Genomic DNA, 15,213 nt, shown 5'->3' with positions numbered 1-15,213 from the left:
ATGCTGATGATTATTTTTTATTCTGCATTGCATAAATTTGCGTCAGACTAGGGACTCCATGTCGAAGAGAGGGTCCTTGCCTGTAAGATGGGCAGTTCAGTAGCAATGCTTTAAGAAATCTGGACTGCTGATGAGACACTGCATATCTTTGCAGGAATTCATATTCTTTGGGTCTTTCCGTAAAGCCACGTAGATATAAAAATAATATTATTTTATGTGTGTAAGAATGTTTTTTATCTGGGAGAGATGGATATGTGAATGAGATGCTCACTTGTTTATTTTGTGAGTAATATTTAATAGGAGTACCATATTTTTCGATTTAAAGCTTTCGTGACTGCAGGGATTCATCTTCTTGGTTCTTTCGGTAAAGTCACGTAGAAGGGAAATAATAAAATAATAAAAACAAAACATAATAAAATAATTCTCACGACGTTTCGGCCACAACGCAAGCAGCCGTCCTCAGGTGAAGAAGCTTGGTGGTGTTTCATTCTTCACCTGAGGACGGCTGCTTGTGTTGTGGCCGAAACGTCGTGAGAATTATTTTATTATGTTTTGTTTTTATTATTTTATTACTTCCCTTCTACGTGACTTTACCGAAAGAACCAAGAAGATGAGTACCATATTCTCCAGATTAGGAGAGGCACATTTCCCACGTGTATATTTGACGAAAAGTTGTCGGCGCACGTTATAATCCTGCAGGTGTGTGTATGTGCGAGACCAGATCGGCGTCGCTTTGTTGTCACACGTGGTACAAGTTCTGGATGCATCTTACTTTTTAGAATATGTTAAAGTATTTTATATATTTTTTATCAAAGAAAGCTTTATTTTCATTAATTTTGATGTTTTACCTACGTGACTTTACCGAAAAAACCTAAGAATATGAATAAAAAAGCTTCACTGCGTCTAGAAATTTTTAGTAAGGTCTTGGATTTGTTATGAAGATGACAATTTTAATTTTGATACGTGTTTGATTTATTACCTAAGTATTTCTCACAATCCACCCAGGATGAGCATGATGCAATTTGTACAGTTTTGCTGTACTGCTTTTAGCAGAATGCAATCTCGCAGTTTTTATTTCGGTGGCGAGACTGCCGATTGGCCTCGCAGAGTCTACACTGGTCATAGAGCTTACCTGATTCGTAAAAAAAAAAGATGCAAAACATTGGTCCAGAAATCTCACAAACAGACAGATATGAATGTCTTTCATTATTTTGTGGGAGTGATTCGTACCCTTGTCTGTTTTCTCTGACCATCGTCGGATGACTACGTGGTGTCCCACTTATCCTTCGCCGCAAATGCTTCGTTTCTCCAGAATTCAGAGATTAAACTTCTACGACCACGCACGAATGATGATGGGGGAGCGCGTCATGTACAACATCAGCTCCAGCGCCAAAATCTTGCACGGCAAACCAGACAAGGACTTCTTTGATTGGAACCCGCCGTTGAATGAAAATGTTGACGATGACAAGGTAGGTGTCGTGATGGAACGTCGTGAACACGCAAATAGCGCGCATTATGATCGTCGGAGGGTGTGTGAAACGTTACAGTTGCTTGGCGTGCTTTTGTGCTTTTCTCACTCTCGATCGTGCTAGCCAGACTCAACTTGCTTAGCTTCCGAGATACGACCACATTGTGAGGGCATTTCTTGTCGTTTGGTTATAACGCGAGTGTGGAGCACGGCGTATGTTGCTGCGGTTGCACGTGGCAATCACTGTGTAGTTTACAGGAGCGGGCAGTTGTGAATTTATATTGTCGTGTGTTGTTGCAGAGCGAAGAGCTGCATGTGGTGTGCATGTCTCCCAGCAACTCGGCGAGCCGGCTGGCTGGAGACTTGGCTGCCGCGGACGATGTAAACGGTGAAGGGAAAGAGTCCACGGTGGAAAAAAACGATGAAAATTGCGAAGATATTGCAGACGAGCAGCGAGGGGCCTTTGGGGAACATGAGGTTGCGCTTGGCGACAGGAGTCTAGTTTGGGAGAACCACACCCTGAGCATCTCCAATGACTTGGTGACGATTAGCTGCACGCCTTTCTGCCACAGTTTCTCCGTTGACCACTTCACGGAGCAGCCAGGCGGGCGGGCGTTGCTCGCCTACCTGCACGGGAAGAAGGAGGAAGACGAGCAGCTGCCGGTGTTGCTCCAGAGCTTCGTCAAGGAATACTTAAAAAGCAGAGTGGCGGGCAACGAGAATCACGTCGTCGTGCGCGAAGCCGCTCGCAGCGACGGCGCGGTGGTGAACGACGACGGTAAGAGGCAGGGAGAGAGCGACGGCATGTTCAAACCCGTCTCCGGCTCCAAGAGGGCCAAGGTGTCCCCGACCGGACGCACGTCGGAGCTGGAGGACGGCGAAGCGGATTGGACGGACGAAAGCGACGAGACCAGTTCCGTCTCCTCCATGAGTTCCACGGCATCCTCCCAGGGCTGGCCGCCCGGCAGAAGGAAGCAGCCGCTTCCGCTCAACGTGAAGAAGCTCAAGAAGAAGATGAAACAGAAGCGCAAGCCCAAGGTCACCCGTGAAATCCGTTGTGGTGACAGGTGAGCGCGCGCCGTCCGTCCGGCGGAAGTGCGTGGCGCTTGAGCCAGGAGAGGTGCCCGCATCCCGTGTAACTGACTTGTTTGGCGAGGTCGCCGCTTGAACACCGTGAAGAAATCGATTCCTTTTGAAAGGGCTGCCCAAGGCAATGCGTTGTCTGCTCATGGTTTTTTTAAAGTTCCCATCAGTAAATCCATTTTACGGAGCTTTATGGGCTGTCTTTTCGTGACCCTCACATGGCATGTAACTATCGTATAGTGGCAACACATGGACCACACCTGCCTGCCGCCCCCCATCGTTGACTCTCCCCCTCCCGTGGCTGAACACGACAGGCCCAGACACAATAGCCCAGTGTTAAGGCAGTTGGTGGTGGCAGTCGTTGGCATCGATAGTTGCCCGGACCATTTTATACGTGAAAAAAAATGCCTGTCAGTTTCTCACGGTCCTGCAAATGCCATAATGCATGGGCGCCGCAGTGGTGAGATGTTATCTGCTTGGCATGGTACGCAGGAGGTTGTGTTTTCGATCCCGTCCCTGACTCCTGCTGTATATTTGGAGTTTGCATGTTCTCCCCGTGGTCGTGTGGATTTTTGTCCGGGTCCTCTGTTTTTTCCCTTCACAATTAGAAACAACATCGCCCGTTTAGGAGTATTTGGCTGCTAAAAATTTGCACGTGATAAGCCACTTTTGTTGAGCTGTCACTTGTGATTGCCAGGTCGCTTCTGAAAAAGAGCTGCGTGGCTCAGTGGGCCTTACCTGCCAAAATAAAATTAGTTGATCGTTTTTTTTTTATTGTTTCCATCACACTCCCGCACACGAGCCAATGCCATCGCTCCATCTCTGTGGCGGTCACCCCCTTGGACGTGCTATCTCCTTTCCTTTGGCTGCCACCACTCCATCACGGTGCTTCTCTCTCTCCGCCATCGTACCTCCCCGTTCACAGCATGCATCCTAGTCTCGCCACGTCAATGTGGGGATGCTTCTGATTTGTGTTTGTTCCCCGACTATCTCGGTGTAATTCACAACGTGAATAACCTATCTACGTGACTGTACCGAAAGACCCAAAGAATATGATACTGCTCTTGTACTAATACCACCCACGTATATTTTTACTTGGACATTAGCCGACAACAGTCAACTCACGATTATCTGGAGTGGAAATACAAATCACGGGTTATGCACACATGTAAATATGTATTGTTTTATTACGTAGAATGGTGGTGATGATGATGATCTAGACCGGCAGTGTTGTTTTCATTGTTTCTTAAAGTGATTGGTCACTTGCCGGTGTGTTTGTGGTCACTTGAGTACCGAGACACAGATGCGCACAGAGCGAGGAGCAGCTTGTATAACTAGAGACCGGATTACATACCTTTATTCCGCATCCACGGAAAATCCATCCACGGATAATTTGGAGTTGGCTGCTTAAGTGAGTTTTTTCTTCTTCTATTGCTGCTGTAATTAGCGTCTCCCTCTTTCATGTTCCAGGCTGGCAGTGGAGGTGGTTCACACCAAGACGTACGCGGACGTGATGTGGCAGAACGGGCAAGTGGAGGTCAACATCCGATCCAATGACTTGATTCCTGTGCAACACATGGATGAAAATGAATTCTGGCCTGGGACATTTGTTATGGACAAACGAGGTGAGCATCGATCATAGACGGACATCCGATGTCGCGTTCGCAGCTCGTACGTCGAATATGGTGGGACGGTGGTGGGTGTGCGCGCCCGAATTGCAGCGCTGTGGAAATGAGGGTTGGTGGATCGCACAAATGTTGCGAAACTCCCTCCCTTGTAGGGGGCGTCGAGGTGCCATACCCTGGCATGCCAGAAGTGTGTGATACATGAAAGTGTGTGGACTAATCTTTCCATCTCGATTCCCTATGGAATCGAGTGTTGCCCCCTCGCACTTGTGAGTATTTTCCGAGTGCTCCGGTTTCCTCCCACCTATCTATTAACATGCATTTATTGGCTGAAAACATCTTTATATGTATAGGACCACACAGCTTGGGCAATTGTTACCGGCTCACCGCCTTGACTGTCTACCCGCTGGTCTGTGATTACTTGGCAATTGTGAGATGCAATTTGCATGAACGCCACTTTTTCATTCTTGTTTGTAAAAAATCGATTATTTAAAATGGTTGCAAATTATTTGTAATGTTACATACATCGGTTTGTGCATCGATTGTTGATTGCCAAGAATCGTTTCTGCGTCTATGAAACTTCTTTTGCCAGTATCAAAAAAAATGTGAAAAATAAGAATATATTTGACCCTTTCTGACAAGAAACCAGGTGTCAAGATATTGTCCTTTTGGCGTTTTATGGTCTAACACTGGTGATGAGACAAGGCCATGAAGCAGGCTGTCTCTGGTATAGGCCAATCCGTTTCAAAGAAAATGCGTATATTATCAGAACATGTTTGTGTGCATGATTTGCCAAAGGTATGTGTAGTTAATGCAGACTTGATGCTTTGAAAAAGGTATCTATTTGGTGTATGAATCGTTTATACAATCAATTATAGATTCCAAAAGTCACATAATCAATAATCGAATGCACTTCACATGCTGTAATGGTTGAACTGATAGGCAGCCGAGAGTGTTCAAACCGCACGGTGCATTCCCATGCTGTTGATCACGTGACAATCCATGACGTCCAATATATTAAAAAAATCAGTTCCACCAGTAGATCACGGCCTCCCCACACACCGTATTGGGCGTGAGATCTTGCTCGGCTATACTTCTCTGTGCTGGTCAGTGCGAGTCGGTGAAGACGCGAGGCCTATGACCGTTTTGAATATCAGTCGCCGCTGACGAAAACCATGACCGGGAATTTAACTCAAATCCGTCCGGTTCTCAGCGCACCACGCTAATCGCCATGCCACGTTTCTACCCAGCCACCACTGTCTACGCAGTTTTTCAGTTTGTTTACAGAGTTGTCAAAGTCCCTGTCGTAAATGTTCCGCAGAGTCAAAGATCTATAACGAGCCCAAGGAAGTGTACGGCGTGGTCAAGTCTGCCGACCACAGGGGTCGAACCTGCTGCATCGCATGGTACACCTTGGATACGGACCGCTTTGGCATGAAGGTGAGAGCCCAGCGTTAACGTGTATGGTACCGGCATGCCCCTCCCAGTTTTTGCCAGAGAGCTCTTCACGTGTTGCTGCCTATACATTCAACACATTTGTGAAAAGTTGTCTTAGACGTAATGTGATTGTACCGACGTGGGAACAGATGCTGTTCACGTCCAAGTGTGTTTCTTCGTCATCACTATCGTTATCGTCATCATGTTAAATCTGCTACCGGACGAAGAAATGAAGCGAATTGATAATTCTTTACAATCGTGCCCCACCGATTCCATGTTGTTTGTCAGAGGATGCAATGTACAAGTGGATCCGATCTAAACTCGTTGGGCCTCACTGCAAAACGAGTTGTGGAGCACGTGTGAGGCATTGTGCTTTAGTGGCAGGAATACTATAAACCTTCCCCATATGGAGTTTTCAGAGTGGGTAAGGCAAAAAAGATTGTAAATGTTGTGGGTTACTAGTTCAGCACACCGGTGTGTTGGAGAGTAAAACCCAATTGTAAATGTTGTGCATTTACTCGCCAACACATCCGTGTGCTGAACTAGTAACGAATTGGTACGTTTTGCTTGCGTGACAAACCTCACTAATTGCCTGTGTGTGTTCGGGTCGTGGCGGGTTTAACGACACATTTATATTTACGCGATCTAACCAAAAAAACCCCTCTATGGACAGTAATTGGTTGTCGTTGAAACTGTCTCTCTTGGAATCTGTTCACAGGACCCGGAACTGCTTCATCATGAAGAGGATGTCAGCGTTTACGATATCTCTGACCACGTAGACTTTCAGTTCCAGATCTCCGACACCGTTATCCGTTTGAGCAAAACCGGGATGATAATCCCAACCACCGAGGAGGTAATTGTGCAGCCGCATGTGCGTATATATATATGTATGTGTGTCGTATATTAGACACGGATGCTGTTTTCAAATTGTTTTTTCTTCATACAAGTGTTACTTAACATGACTGAGGAGATGGCTTGTGATTTAATAAAGCAATGAAGTATTGGAAATATAAATGCCTTTGTTACTACAGAGGAACGTATTTAAATTGTGATGAAGGGAGAGACCAAACCCACAAATATTCAAAAATTGTGGACTAATGTTTTGAAATATTAGGAAGCGGAGTCCACTTCCTACCATTTCCAAAAATTACTCCTGTGATCCGTGAGAAAGGTCATGAATAAATACAGACTTGTATAATTTCGGCTTGCGGTCGACTACCGTGCCTGTGGTCTGTGATAATCACGGATAACAGGAAGAGACTGGACTCCGATACAGTAACTTGCCGACCTTCCCCTACTGGACATGTGTGGAAAAAATGAACTTCATAGCTCATCAGATTCCTCCAGGATAAATAAAACATTCCGATTCTGACACGCTCAACGTGTTTCAACCAGAACTTGTTTTCTTTTACATTTGCCGGCACTTACATCGACAGCCTTGGTTAAGCTGGCTCAGGGGGAGTTGCAAGGGACGGCCTTTATTCGTAATTTCACGGTCGTTTGTCAAGCCTCCCCACTTGAATGGAGGTCGTCTCCCCATGCCCTGTGGGTCGTGGGGGTTGCTTGTTGGACCTGCTTCACCATGCTGGTCCTTGTGGCTTGGTGAGGCAGGCCGGAGCTGCTCCAGATGTCGCCCATGTTGCCTGCGGCCGTGAATTTAATTTTAAGTGACCAGGTTCCCTAACCCCATTGCACCGTCGGTCCATGGTATATATATATACCATGGGGAACTGTAGACCTGGTAAAAAATCTTAAAAAATGTATTAATGACGATGGCAGGATGCATGTCTGCTGTCGTCCAATTAAGATGTTTTACATATTATATTTGTAATTGTTAATGGGCAGAGGAGCGTAATTCCGTATGTGTTCTTTGTTAACCTCTTTCAGCCATGCATTGGGCAAGTTGTGAACATGGACGACTCTGGGAAAGTGAAGGTGCGGTGGATTAACAACACTATCTCCAGCTTGTATCCACAGGTGAGGTACATGCAGCAGCCTCCCTCAATGGCAATTCTTAATTTGCTACGAATTCATGAAGTTCGTAAGCGTCTTAACGTTGCATTTGTTCACTGTATTGGTCCACTTCAAATGACACCTTTTGAATGAATACGTCTGTGGCCAAATGTAACTATTAAGAATGAATAGAAAATAACGAATCGGATGTTCCTAAATACGTGTAGCCATTTATGCTGGTGCAGCAGTTTATGTGAATATAACACGTGGCTTTCCGCATTCAAGAAAGTGTAAATCGTACAATGAACATAATCTATTAGGAACTAAACTTTCATGTAGAGTTCTGTTGCTTTTAGGGACTTGTTATACACTGTTGAAATTGATCAAAGGGGTTGTCCAAAACTTTTGAGATAGAACCAGAGCAAAAATCAACCATTGACGAATACACAAACGCATTCCGCAACCGCTGTTTTATTTATTTGGCTATTTATTTATTTACTTATTTTGCGCCCCCGCCTATCAGGAGCTCTTTAAGGTAAACTCGGATTTCGAGGACTCCGACCTCGACTCGTTGGAGGAGGAGTGCGAGGATGATTGGAGCGACGACTACGACAGCTGGGAGACGGACGAGGATGGCACCGAGACGGAAAACCAAGCGCCGGCTGCCACCGTCGAGGACCAGGCCAGCGAGGGCCCCGCCAATGCGGTGCCCCCTTCTCCCGCAGCCGACAAGCGCTCCAAGCCCCAGCAGCACCTCTCCGAGGCGGAGGCCGACGGCTCGAAGGGCGCGTCCGGCGGTCGTGCGGGAGCCAAGAACCCCGAAGCGAGCGCCAGGGAACCAGCCGGAGCCGAATCTGGAGCCACGGCGTCCGCGTTGAATCGGGCCAGCATGGATTTACCGGAAATTAAAGGTGAGGCTTTGCCTCTTCGATCTAATCAGGATGAGAGATTTGTATTCGTACGGCACTTAAACGTGGCAACTCGGAGCGTCCTTGCATCGTGGCGTCTCCTCTCCACCAATTCCAGTGGCCTGCTGTCGTCTAGCCAAGGGGACTTTTGCGGTGGTAGCTGTCACTGAGTGGCGTAGGGTGATGGCAGCAGCAGCAGCAGCATCCTGCAATGGGCATTAGTCTGCCAGTAGGAGGACAAAATTGCAATGTTTAGTGTTTTTTCACACGTACGTCATCAGAACTGGAACAGGGTTAACATCTCCCCACCGCCCAACTTAACTTGCGCTCATGTCACCTCGCCTGCAGAGGCGACGGTGCGTCTGCTGGAGAGCCTCAAGAACATGACGGTGGAGCAGGTGCTCGTGGGCTCGCCCACCACCGCGGCGCAGCCTTGCCCCGAGAGGCCGAGCCGCGACCACAAGTTCCTCAACGACATCAAGAAGCTGCAGGAGCTGCTCCGGAAGACCATGGACAGCATGACGTCCGCAGAGGACGACGAGGAAGCGGAGAAGCCTTCCAATGAGGCGCGATTGCATTCACTACGACACCACACACACTACGCTGTACGCGAGACACCATGCTATACACTCCACACCACCATTATACACTACAATACACTATTATATACTAAAATACGCCATATTCTTGGTTCTTTCGGTAAAGTCACGTAGAAGGGAAATAATAAAATAATATAGATATAAAACAAAAAAAATTCTCACGACGTTTCGACTGCAACACAAGCAGTCGAAACGTCGTGAGAATTTTTATTTTTTATATTTATATTATTTTTTTATATTTATATTATTTTATTATTTCCCTTCTACGTGACTTTACCGAAAGAACCAAGAATATGAATCGCTGCAGTCACGAAAGCTTTAAATTAAAATACACCACTCTACTAACTTGAAAACTCATTTCTTTAGAACTGGTTTTTGTGTTTATTTTGTATGTCCTTCCCCCGCACATCCGATGGCCACAAATGATAGCTCAATGAAGTGGCTTATCACGTGGAAATGTATTGCAGCCAAATACTCTTAAGCACATGTTTCTAAATGTGGAGGGAAAAACCGGAGGACCCGGAGAAAAATCCACGTGACTACGGGGAGAGACACATGCAAACTCCAAATATACAGCAGGCGTCAGGGTCGGGATCGAACCCACGACCTCCTGTATACCAGGCGAGGGAGTTAACATCTCCTAGCCACCGTAGCAGCGTAAACCACTGGGCCCTCATTTACATTCATCATCATCACCAACATCACGTTGGTCAGCAATGCAGGCTGGTGAGATTTCTGACGGTCGTGTAAAACTAAAGCTACCCCCTCCGCGTCTTCTTGAACGGACCCCCTAAACGCCGACTGCGTTTGCCTTGCAGAAGGAGGAAGCGGCGGTGTTCAATCCCAGCAAAACGGCCAGCGACGCGCCCGTGCTGTGCGAGTGTCGCGGTGCCCAGCCCGGAGTGATCCTCACCAGTGCACAGGGAGAAGTCTTCTCGGTGTTCGAGACCGCCCCAGGTAAATGCGGCGGCGGAGCGTCTTGAAGAGACGCGGAGAGAGAAACACGCGGGATCGGGCGAACGGCGTCATTTTTTCAAATGAACCGCGATTCCTCGCTGATGGCTCGTCAAGGAATGTAAACCGTCACGCGAACTCCGGTCATCATCGCAGCAGCAGCGGCCTTTGGCTGGCCATCGAACAGAGATGGTGGTCACCGCATCGCGGCGCTTTCGGATGCGCTTCTGCGCCATCTGGAACGCTCTTTCTGCCGATATTAAGGAAGCCACTGGAGCCATGTACTTTTAAATCATTTGGATTGAAACTCATTTCTTTAGAACTGCTTTTTGCGTTTAGTTTGTTGTCCTTCCCCCACACCTCTGATTAGCGTGGCTGGCCACGTACGGTGCGAAAAAAGTTGAACTTACACATGCGTTCTCAGTGGCTGGTCAGTTTTTAAGAAAGGCACGCGGGCTTGGGCAGGACACGTCTACGCAAGGGACGGTGGCCGACGGTCAAGGATAATGGCAGCCTAGGATTGTAAACTCAAAACGCGGCGGGGGACGTCCGCCGGTTAGATGGAGCGGTTTAAATCGCCTCTCGAGCGGGTGCCGGGCGGATTGTTGAATTGTGGGATCCTGAGAGATGGGGGGGGGCGGCCCCTTGGGGGACGGTGTTCCTCCAGCAGCTGGATTGACCGTCGCCGATGATGATAGCAACTGAATGCTTGAAGCATCTCCAGACAACTGTGTTTAGGGAAGTAATACAAATAATAATTACCCTCCCTATACTCTTTGGTTCTTTCGGTAAAATAAAATAAATCACGACGTTTCGAGCGCAACACAGGTGGGAAAGCATGGTCTGCTGCTTAGGCAGACTGTTTTAATAGGTTTGAAATGGGTGTAGCCCAATGGGTCATAAAGAAGTGGCCGGGGCCAATGATGTTAATGTGAGAGATTAGCATGTAAATGTAAACTAGGAGAGCGGCCTCCCCTATGTTTGATGGCAATTTGGAGGATGGCGTTAATCATGGATTAGAATTTAGATTTAGACTGGAGGAATAGAATGAGCTATGATATGAAACTTTTTTTTACGGATGTCCAGTAGGCTCCCTGATGCCACGTAGGTTTAGCGTCCCAGCATGCTGGAACCAAGGCCGCACTTTGAGAAATACCCCCGCGTGTTGTTGAATCCTCCGTTTGATTTCCGTCGCCGCGAATGTTTTAATCGGCGCACGTTTCCGCTCTCGCCGTAGACTCGCACATGTTCAAGAAGACCGAATTTCAACCATCGGATTCCAAAAAGTTCTTCGGCTCCGTCAGAAAGGAGATGGCGCTGCTGGCAACGTCGCTGCCAGAGGGCATCGTCGTGAAGACTTTTGAGGACCGCATGGTGCGTCCTCCCATTCCACGCTTTCTCGTTAGCGCATTTGACCGAGGGTGAAAGGGGTTCATCCGTGAGCTCTTTCTGCCTCTCCATTCGTGCATCGGTACCTCCGTCTGTCCAGCCTGTCTGCAGCGGGGGGGGGGGGGGGGCGTAACTCTCGTACAGATATGACCCATTATGAACGAAACTTTAATAAAGATGCTTTGCTATTGGGGACATAAAAAAGATATACAATAAATATGTTTCAGAAATTCTCAATACACCAGTGGATGAATGACATCCACACTGCATGTTGGTCATGGAGAGGTTATTTTTTGGTTATACCATACTTGTACATGCCGGTCAGTGTGGTTTTATGAAGGGGAGGAGGGCTGGACCGGTTCTGACGTGACGCCAACTCGGGTCTCCGAGTTCACAGTGCAGACGCTAACCAAGCTACCACCATTCAATTTGACCGGTTTTAATTTGACACATCGTGCACTTCGCTCAATGCTTTTGGTCACGGGAATATGGTGGTACCCCTACGATTCGATGAATAGTGCTAATTGTAAAGTGGGGGTGGGAGGAAGGGAAGGTGGAGGAGGAGAAGGGGAGGTGGTGGGGGGAGACAAGGAGGGGGGGAGACGGGGAGGTGGGGGGGGGAGAAGAGGAGGTGGGGGGAGAAAAGGAGGGGTGGAGAATGGGAGGGGGGGGGAGAAGGGGACGCCTGGAGAGAAGGAGAGGCGGGGGGAGGGAGAAGGGAAGCCGGGGGGGATTTGATGTAAACTAATAATCCCATGCCCGGCCGTTGACACGTTGTGTGTGTTGTTTCACAGGACCTGTTCTCGGCGCTGATCCACGGCCCAGCGAGGACTCCGTACGAGGACGGCCTTTTTGTCTTCGACATTCAGCTCCCCGCCATTTACCCGTCCTGCCCCCCTTCCTTCCAATATCTCTCCCAGTGCAGCGGCCGCCTCAACCCCAACCTCTACGAGAACGGGAAAGTGTGCGTCAGCCTGCTGGGCACCTGGGTCGGAAAGGTATAACGCTGCTGCACGTGTGCACGGGCTCCAGCTGAAGGGCTTTGTGGAGTTCGTTTGCGTCCACGGCAGTTCGGCTCGGATTGCGGTTCGGGCACGGCGGCCGCCCTGGTTAGTAACGGTGGAGGGGGGGTGCGTTTAACCAAAAATGCACGCCGTCCGTTTCACGTTGGACGTCGGATCCCCCGCGATGTGATTTAGTAGCATCGCCTCCTTGCTGGTAGAATATCCCCCCGGCTCTCCACCCCGCTTAGGCAGGCCATCGCTGCGTTTCAACTTCTGCTGAGTGGAGGCAGCTGTCACCAGTGTCACATGGGCGAGACTGGAATGGTTGAGATGAGATGTGATGATGCAAGGCGATTTTGAGCAGTGGTCCTGTGCATGCAAAATCCCTCCAATCCACCACCATCTATCTACAAGTGGACGTGGAAGCCCTAGCCAGAGAATATTTCAACGACCTCATCCACTTGGAATTTCATTTCTTGAGTGTCTTAACATTAGTTACTTTGTGGTTTGAAAAGGTGTTTTTTATTTATATTTGTGGATTTTCTTCAAGTCTGTGCCGTTAAGAGGGTTTAAAGTAAAACCTCTTGTTGTTCGTTTAACACGTAGGCTTTCGTTACCAAATAACATTTTTTGGGTTAGAGATTTTTTTGGGCTTTGATTGCGTAAATTTACACGTAAAACTACGCGATCCAACCCAAAAAAATCTCTAACCCAAAAAACCTCTAATTGTTGCTTGTTGTTTTTTGCACGATGTTTCAGGGAACGGAGAAGTGGACTAACAAGTCAAGTCTTCTTCAAGTGCTGATTTCTATCCAAGGTAGGACCCCCCCCCCCCCATGAGATGGTGAACTCGGCCGTACCGTTGTTGCAAGAAGGAATCAAATGTCCATTTGTAGACCACATGCTGTTGTCATTTAAAGTTCATAGCTATGGCCTTTATTTAAAATGTATATAATTTTTTAAAAGACCACGTTTTGTAAAAGCATTTATATTTTATGTTACACGCTAATCCATTAAAGTATCGCCCATTATAAAAAATATATATATAATGGCAGGCTAGTTTAAACTAGGTCAATAGAACAAGCTGGGTGGTGTGACAATGTTGTTCATACGAGTCGCATCCCTCTAAGCCTCAGCACGTCCGCCACTGGCGATGGCGAGACGCGCCTGGAATGGAGATTCGTGACCGTTTTGAACCTCCGCCTGTATCATGTTCGTAGTCCACTTCGTGGGGGTCATTTAGTGAACCGTGCTATGGAGAATACCCAGTCTTGCAATAATTTGTACGGTGCCCTTCAAAACTAAACGTCGAAATGCCCCTCGCTTGATCTTCAGGGCTCATCTTGGTGAACGAGCCGTACTACAACGAGGCGGGCTTCGAGAGTGACCGAGGCCTGCAGGAAGGCTACGAGAACAGCCGCTGCTACAACGAGATGGTGCTCATCAAGCTCGTGCAGTCCATGACGGTGCTGCTCAGCCACCCGCCCGCCGTCTTTCAGCACGAGATCCGCGAGCACTTCCAGACGCGCGGCTGGCGCATGCTGCACCGCCTGCAGGCCTGGCTCGACCTGCACCAGCTGCTGCAGCAGCAGCAGGAGAGCCTCGCGGCGTCACCGCTGTCCGCCGAGGACCGCGCGGCGCCGCCCGCGCTCCAGCGGGGAGCGTCCCCGCACGGCGGCTGTCGAAGCGGCAACTCCGAAGCCGCCGACGCCCAAGTTGTGGAGGACGACTGCGCCATGGAGTGCGACTCCTCGGCCGGCGAAGGAGCCGTCGGCGGTGCCGTTGGCGGTGCCGTCGGAGGAGCCGTCGGCGGTGCTGTCGGCGGTGCCGTCGGCGGAGCCGTCAGCGGAGCAGTTGGCGGTGCCGCGGAAGCCGGCGCTGCGTCCACGCAGGAAGAGGGGGATGCCGAGGAGGGTGCCGGAGCGGTCTTCGGTGGCGAGCCGACGGGGGAGAGGGCGCGCGCCGAGGGCAAGGCGCTCGACAAGTCGGGCGAAGAGGCGGAGAGCGCCGTGAAACCCAAGAAGCGCAAGAAGAGCTACCGCACCTTCCTGCAGGGGAGGAGCGGCTACCCCGACGTGGGCTTCCCTCTCTTTCCCCTTTCCAAGGGTTTTAGCAAAAGCCTCAAGACTTGTCTGCAGCAATATCAGTCCATTCTGGTGTCCTTGGGCATCCCCGACAACATCGTGGGCAGGCCAGAGAGCAGCGCGGCACGCACAGACGCGCAGATGGAGACGGAGCCGGTACCAGAACATGAGCAACGTGACAGCGGCAGGCATTAACCGTGTCCCCCCCAGGCAGCTTTATCGGTCCGCTATCAGATTTACCAGGAACGCAAGACACAAACTAAAATATCAATGCATGTTTTGAAAGGTCACTAAAGGACGGTGCATCGTTAAAAAAAAAAAAAGCCGAACGTGGTTTGTGGGATACCTCAAGCAGAGCTCTCGTTATTAAATTCCCAGTTCGATCGCCAATGTTTGTACGTGCGCAAATGTACAAATTCTCAGTAATATTTTTACTGTTGAGGAAAACAAATGGGAATGTGTTGATAAACCGCATTAAAGATTAAACAAGAAAAACATGGTAAACCGCTTGTGATGCCTGTTATCTGAATGTCACTTTCTGATTATAATATTTTTTTTCTATTGCCACAAGCGTGTGTGAAATACTTATTGAAATGTGTTGCCGATTGTCATGGAGCGCACAAAGCTTTGCGTGCTTAGACGGCACAGTTTGAGCCGACGTCCGTGACCAGGGTTCATCCTCACAATAGTGAAGGGGCGGTGGGCCTGT

The 15,213-nt window shown here is 48.8% G+C and overlaps 1 protein-coding gene across 1 annotated transcript in view; it reads left to right on the top strand.

The window, feature by feature from the left end:
* The window catches only part of UBE2O (ubiquitin conjugating enzyme E2 O), a 28,912-nt gene extending 13,904 nt beyond the window's left edge, over nt 1-15,008 (top strand). The window contains exons 8-20 of the mRNA XM_078872638.1: nt 1,313-1,469; nt 1,769-2,535; nt 4,022-4,176; nt 5,498-5,616; nt 6,332-6,466; nt 7,501-7,590; nt 8,090-8,477; nt 8,823-9,040; nt 9,892-10,030; nt 11,265-11,401; nt 12,211-12,414; nt 13,180-13,237; nt 13,756-15,008. Of these exons, the coding sequence (XP_078728764.1) occupies nt 1,313-1,469; nt 1,769-2,535; nt 4,022-4,176; nt 5,498-5,616; nt 6,332-6,466; nt 7,501-7,590; nt 8,090-8,477; nt 8,823-9,040; nt 9,892-10,030; nt 11,265-11,401; nt 12,211-12,414; nt 13,180-13,237; nt 13,756-14,699 (3,511 nt within the window). The 3' untranslated portion in view covers nt 14,700-15,008. The remainder of the gene's footprint in view (nt 1-1,312; nt 1,470-1,768; nt 2,536-4,021; nt 4,177-5,497; nt 5,617-6,331; nt 6,467-7,500; nt 7,591-8,089; nt 8,478-8,822; nt 9,041-9,891; nt 10,031-11,264; nt 11,402-12,210; nt 12,415-13,179; nt 13,238-13,755) is intronic.
* Nucleotides 15,009-15,213: the final 205 nt, after the last annotated feature.

This window comes from Lampetra fluviatilis, chromosome 35 (assembly GCF_964198595.1).
Source record: "Lampetra fluviatilis chromosome 35, kcLamFluv1.1, whole genome shotgun sequence".
NCBI classification, from domain to species: Eukaryota; Metazoa; Chordata; class Hyperoartia; order Petromyzontiformes; family Petromyzontidae; genus Lampetra; species Lampetra fluviatilis.
The sequence above is the reverse complement of the archived record's forward strand: the minus strand, read 5'-3'. Positions and strand labels throughout refer to the sequence as shown.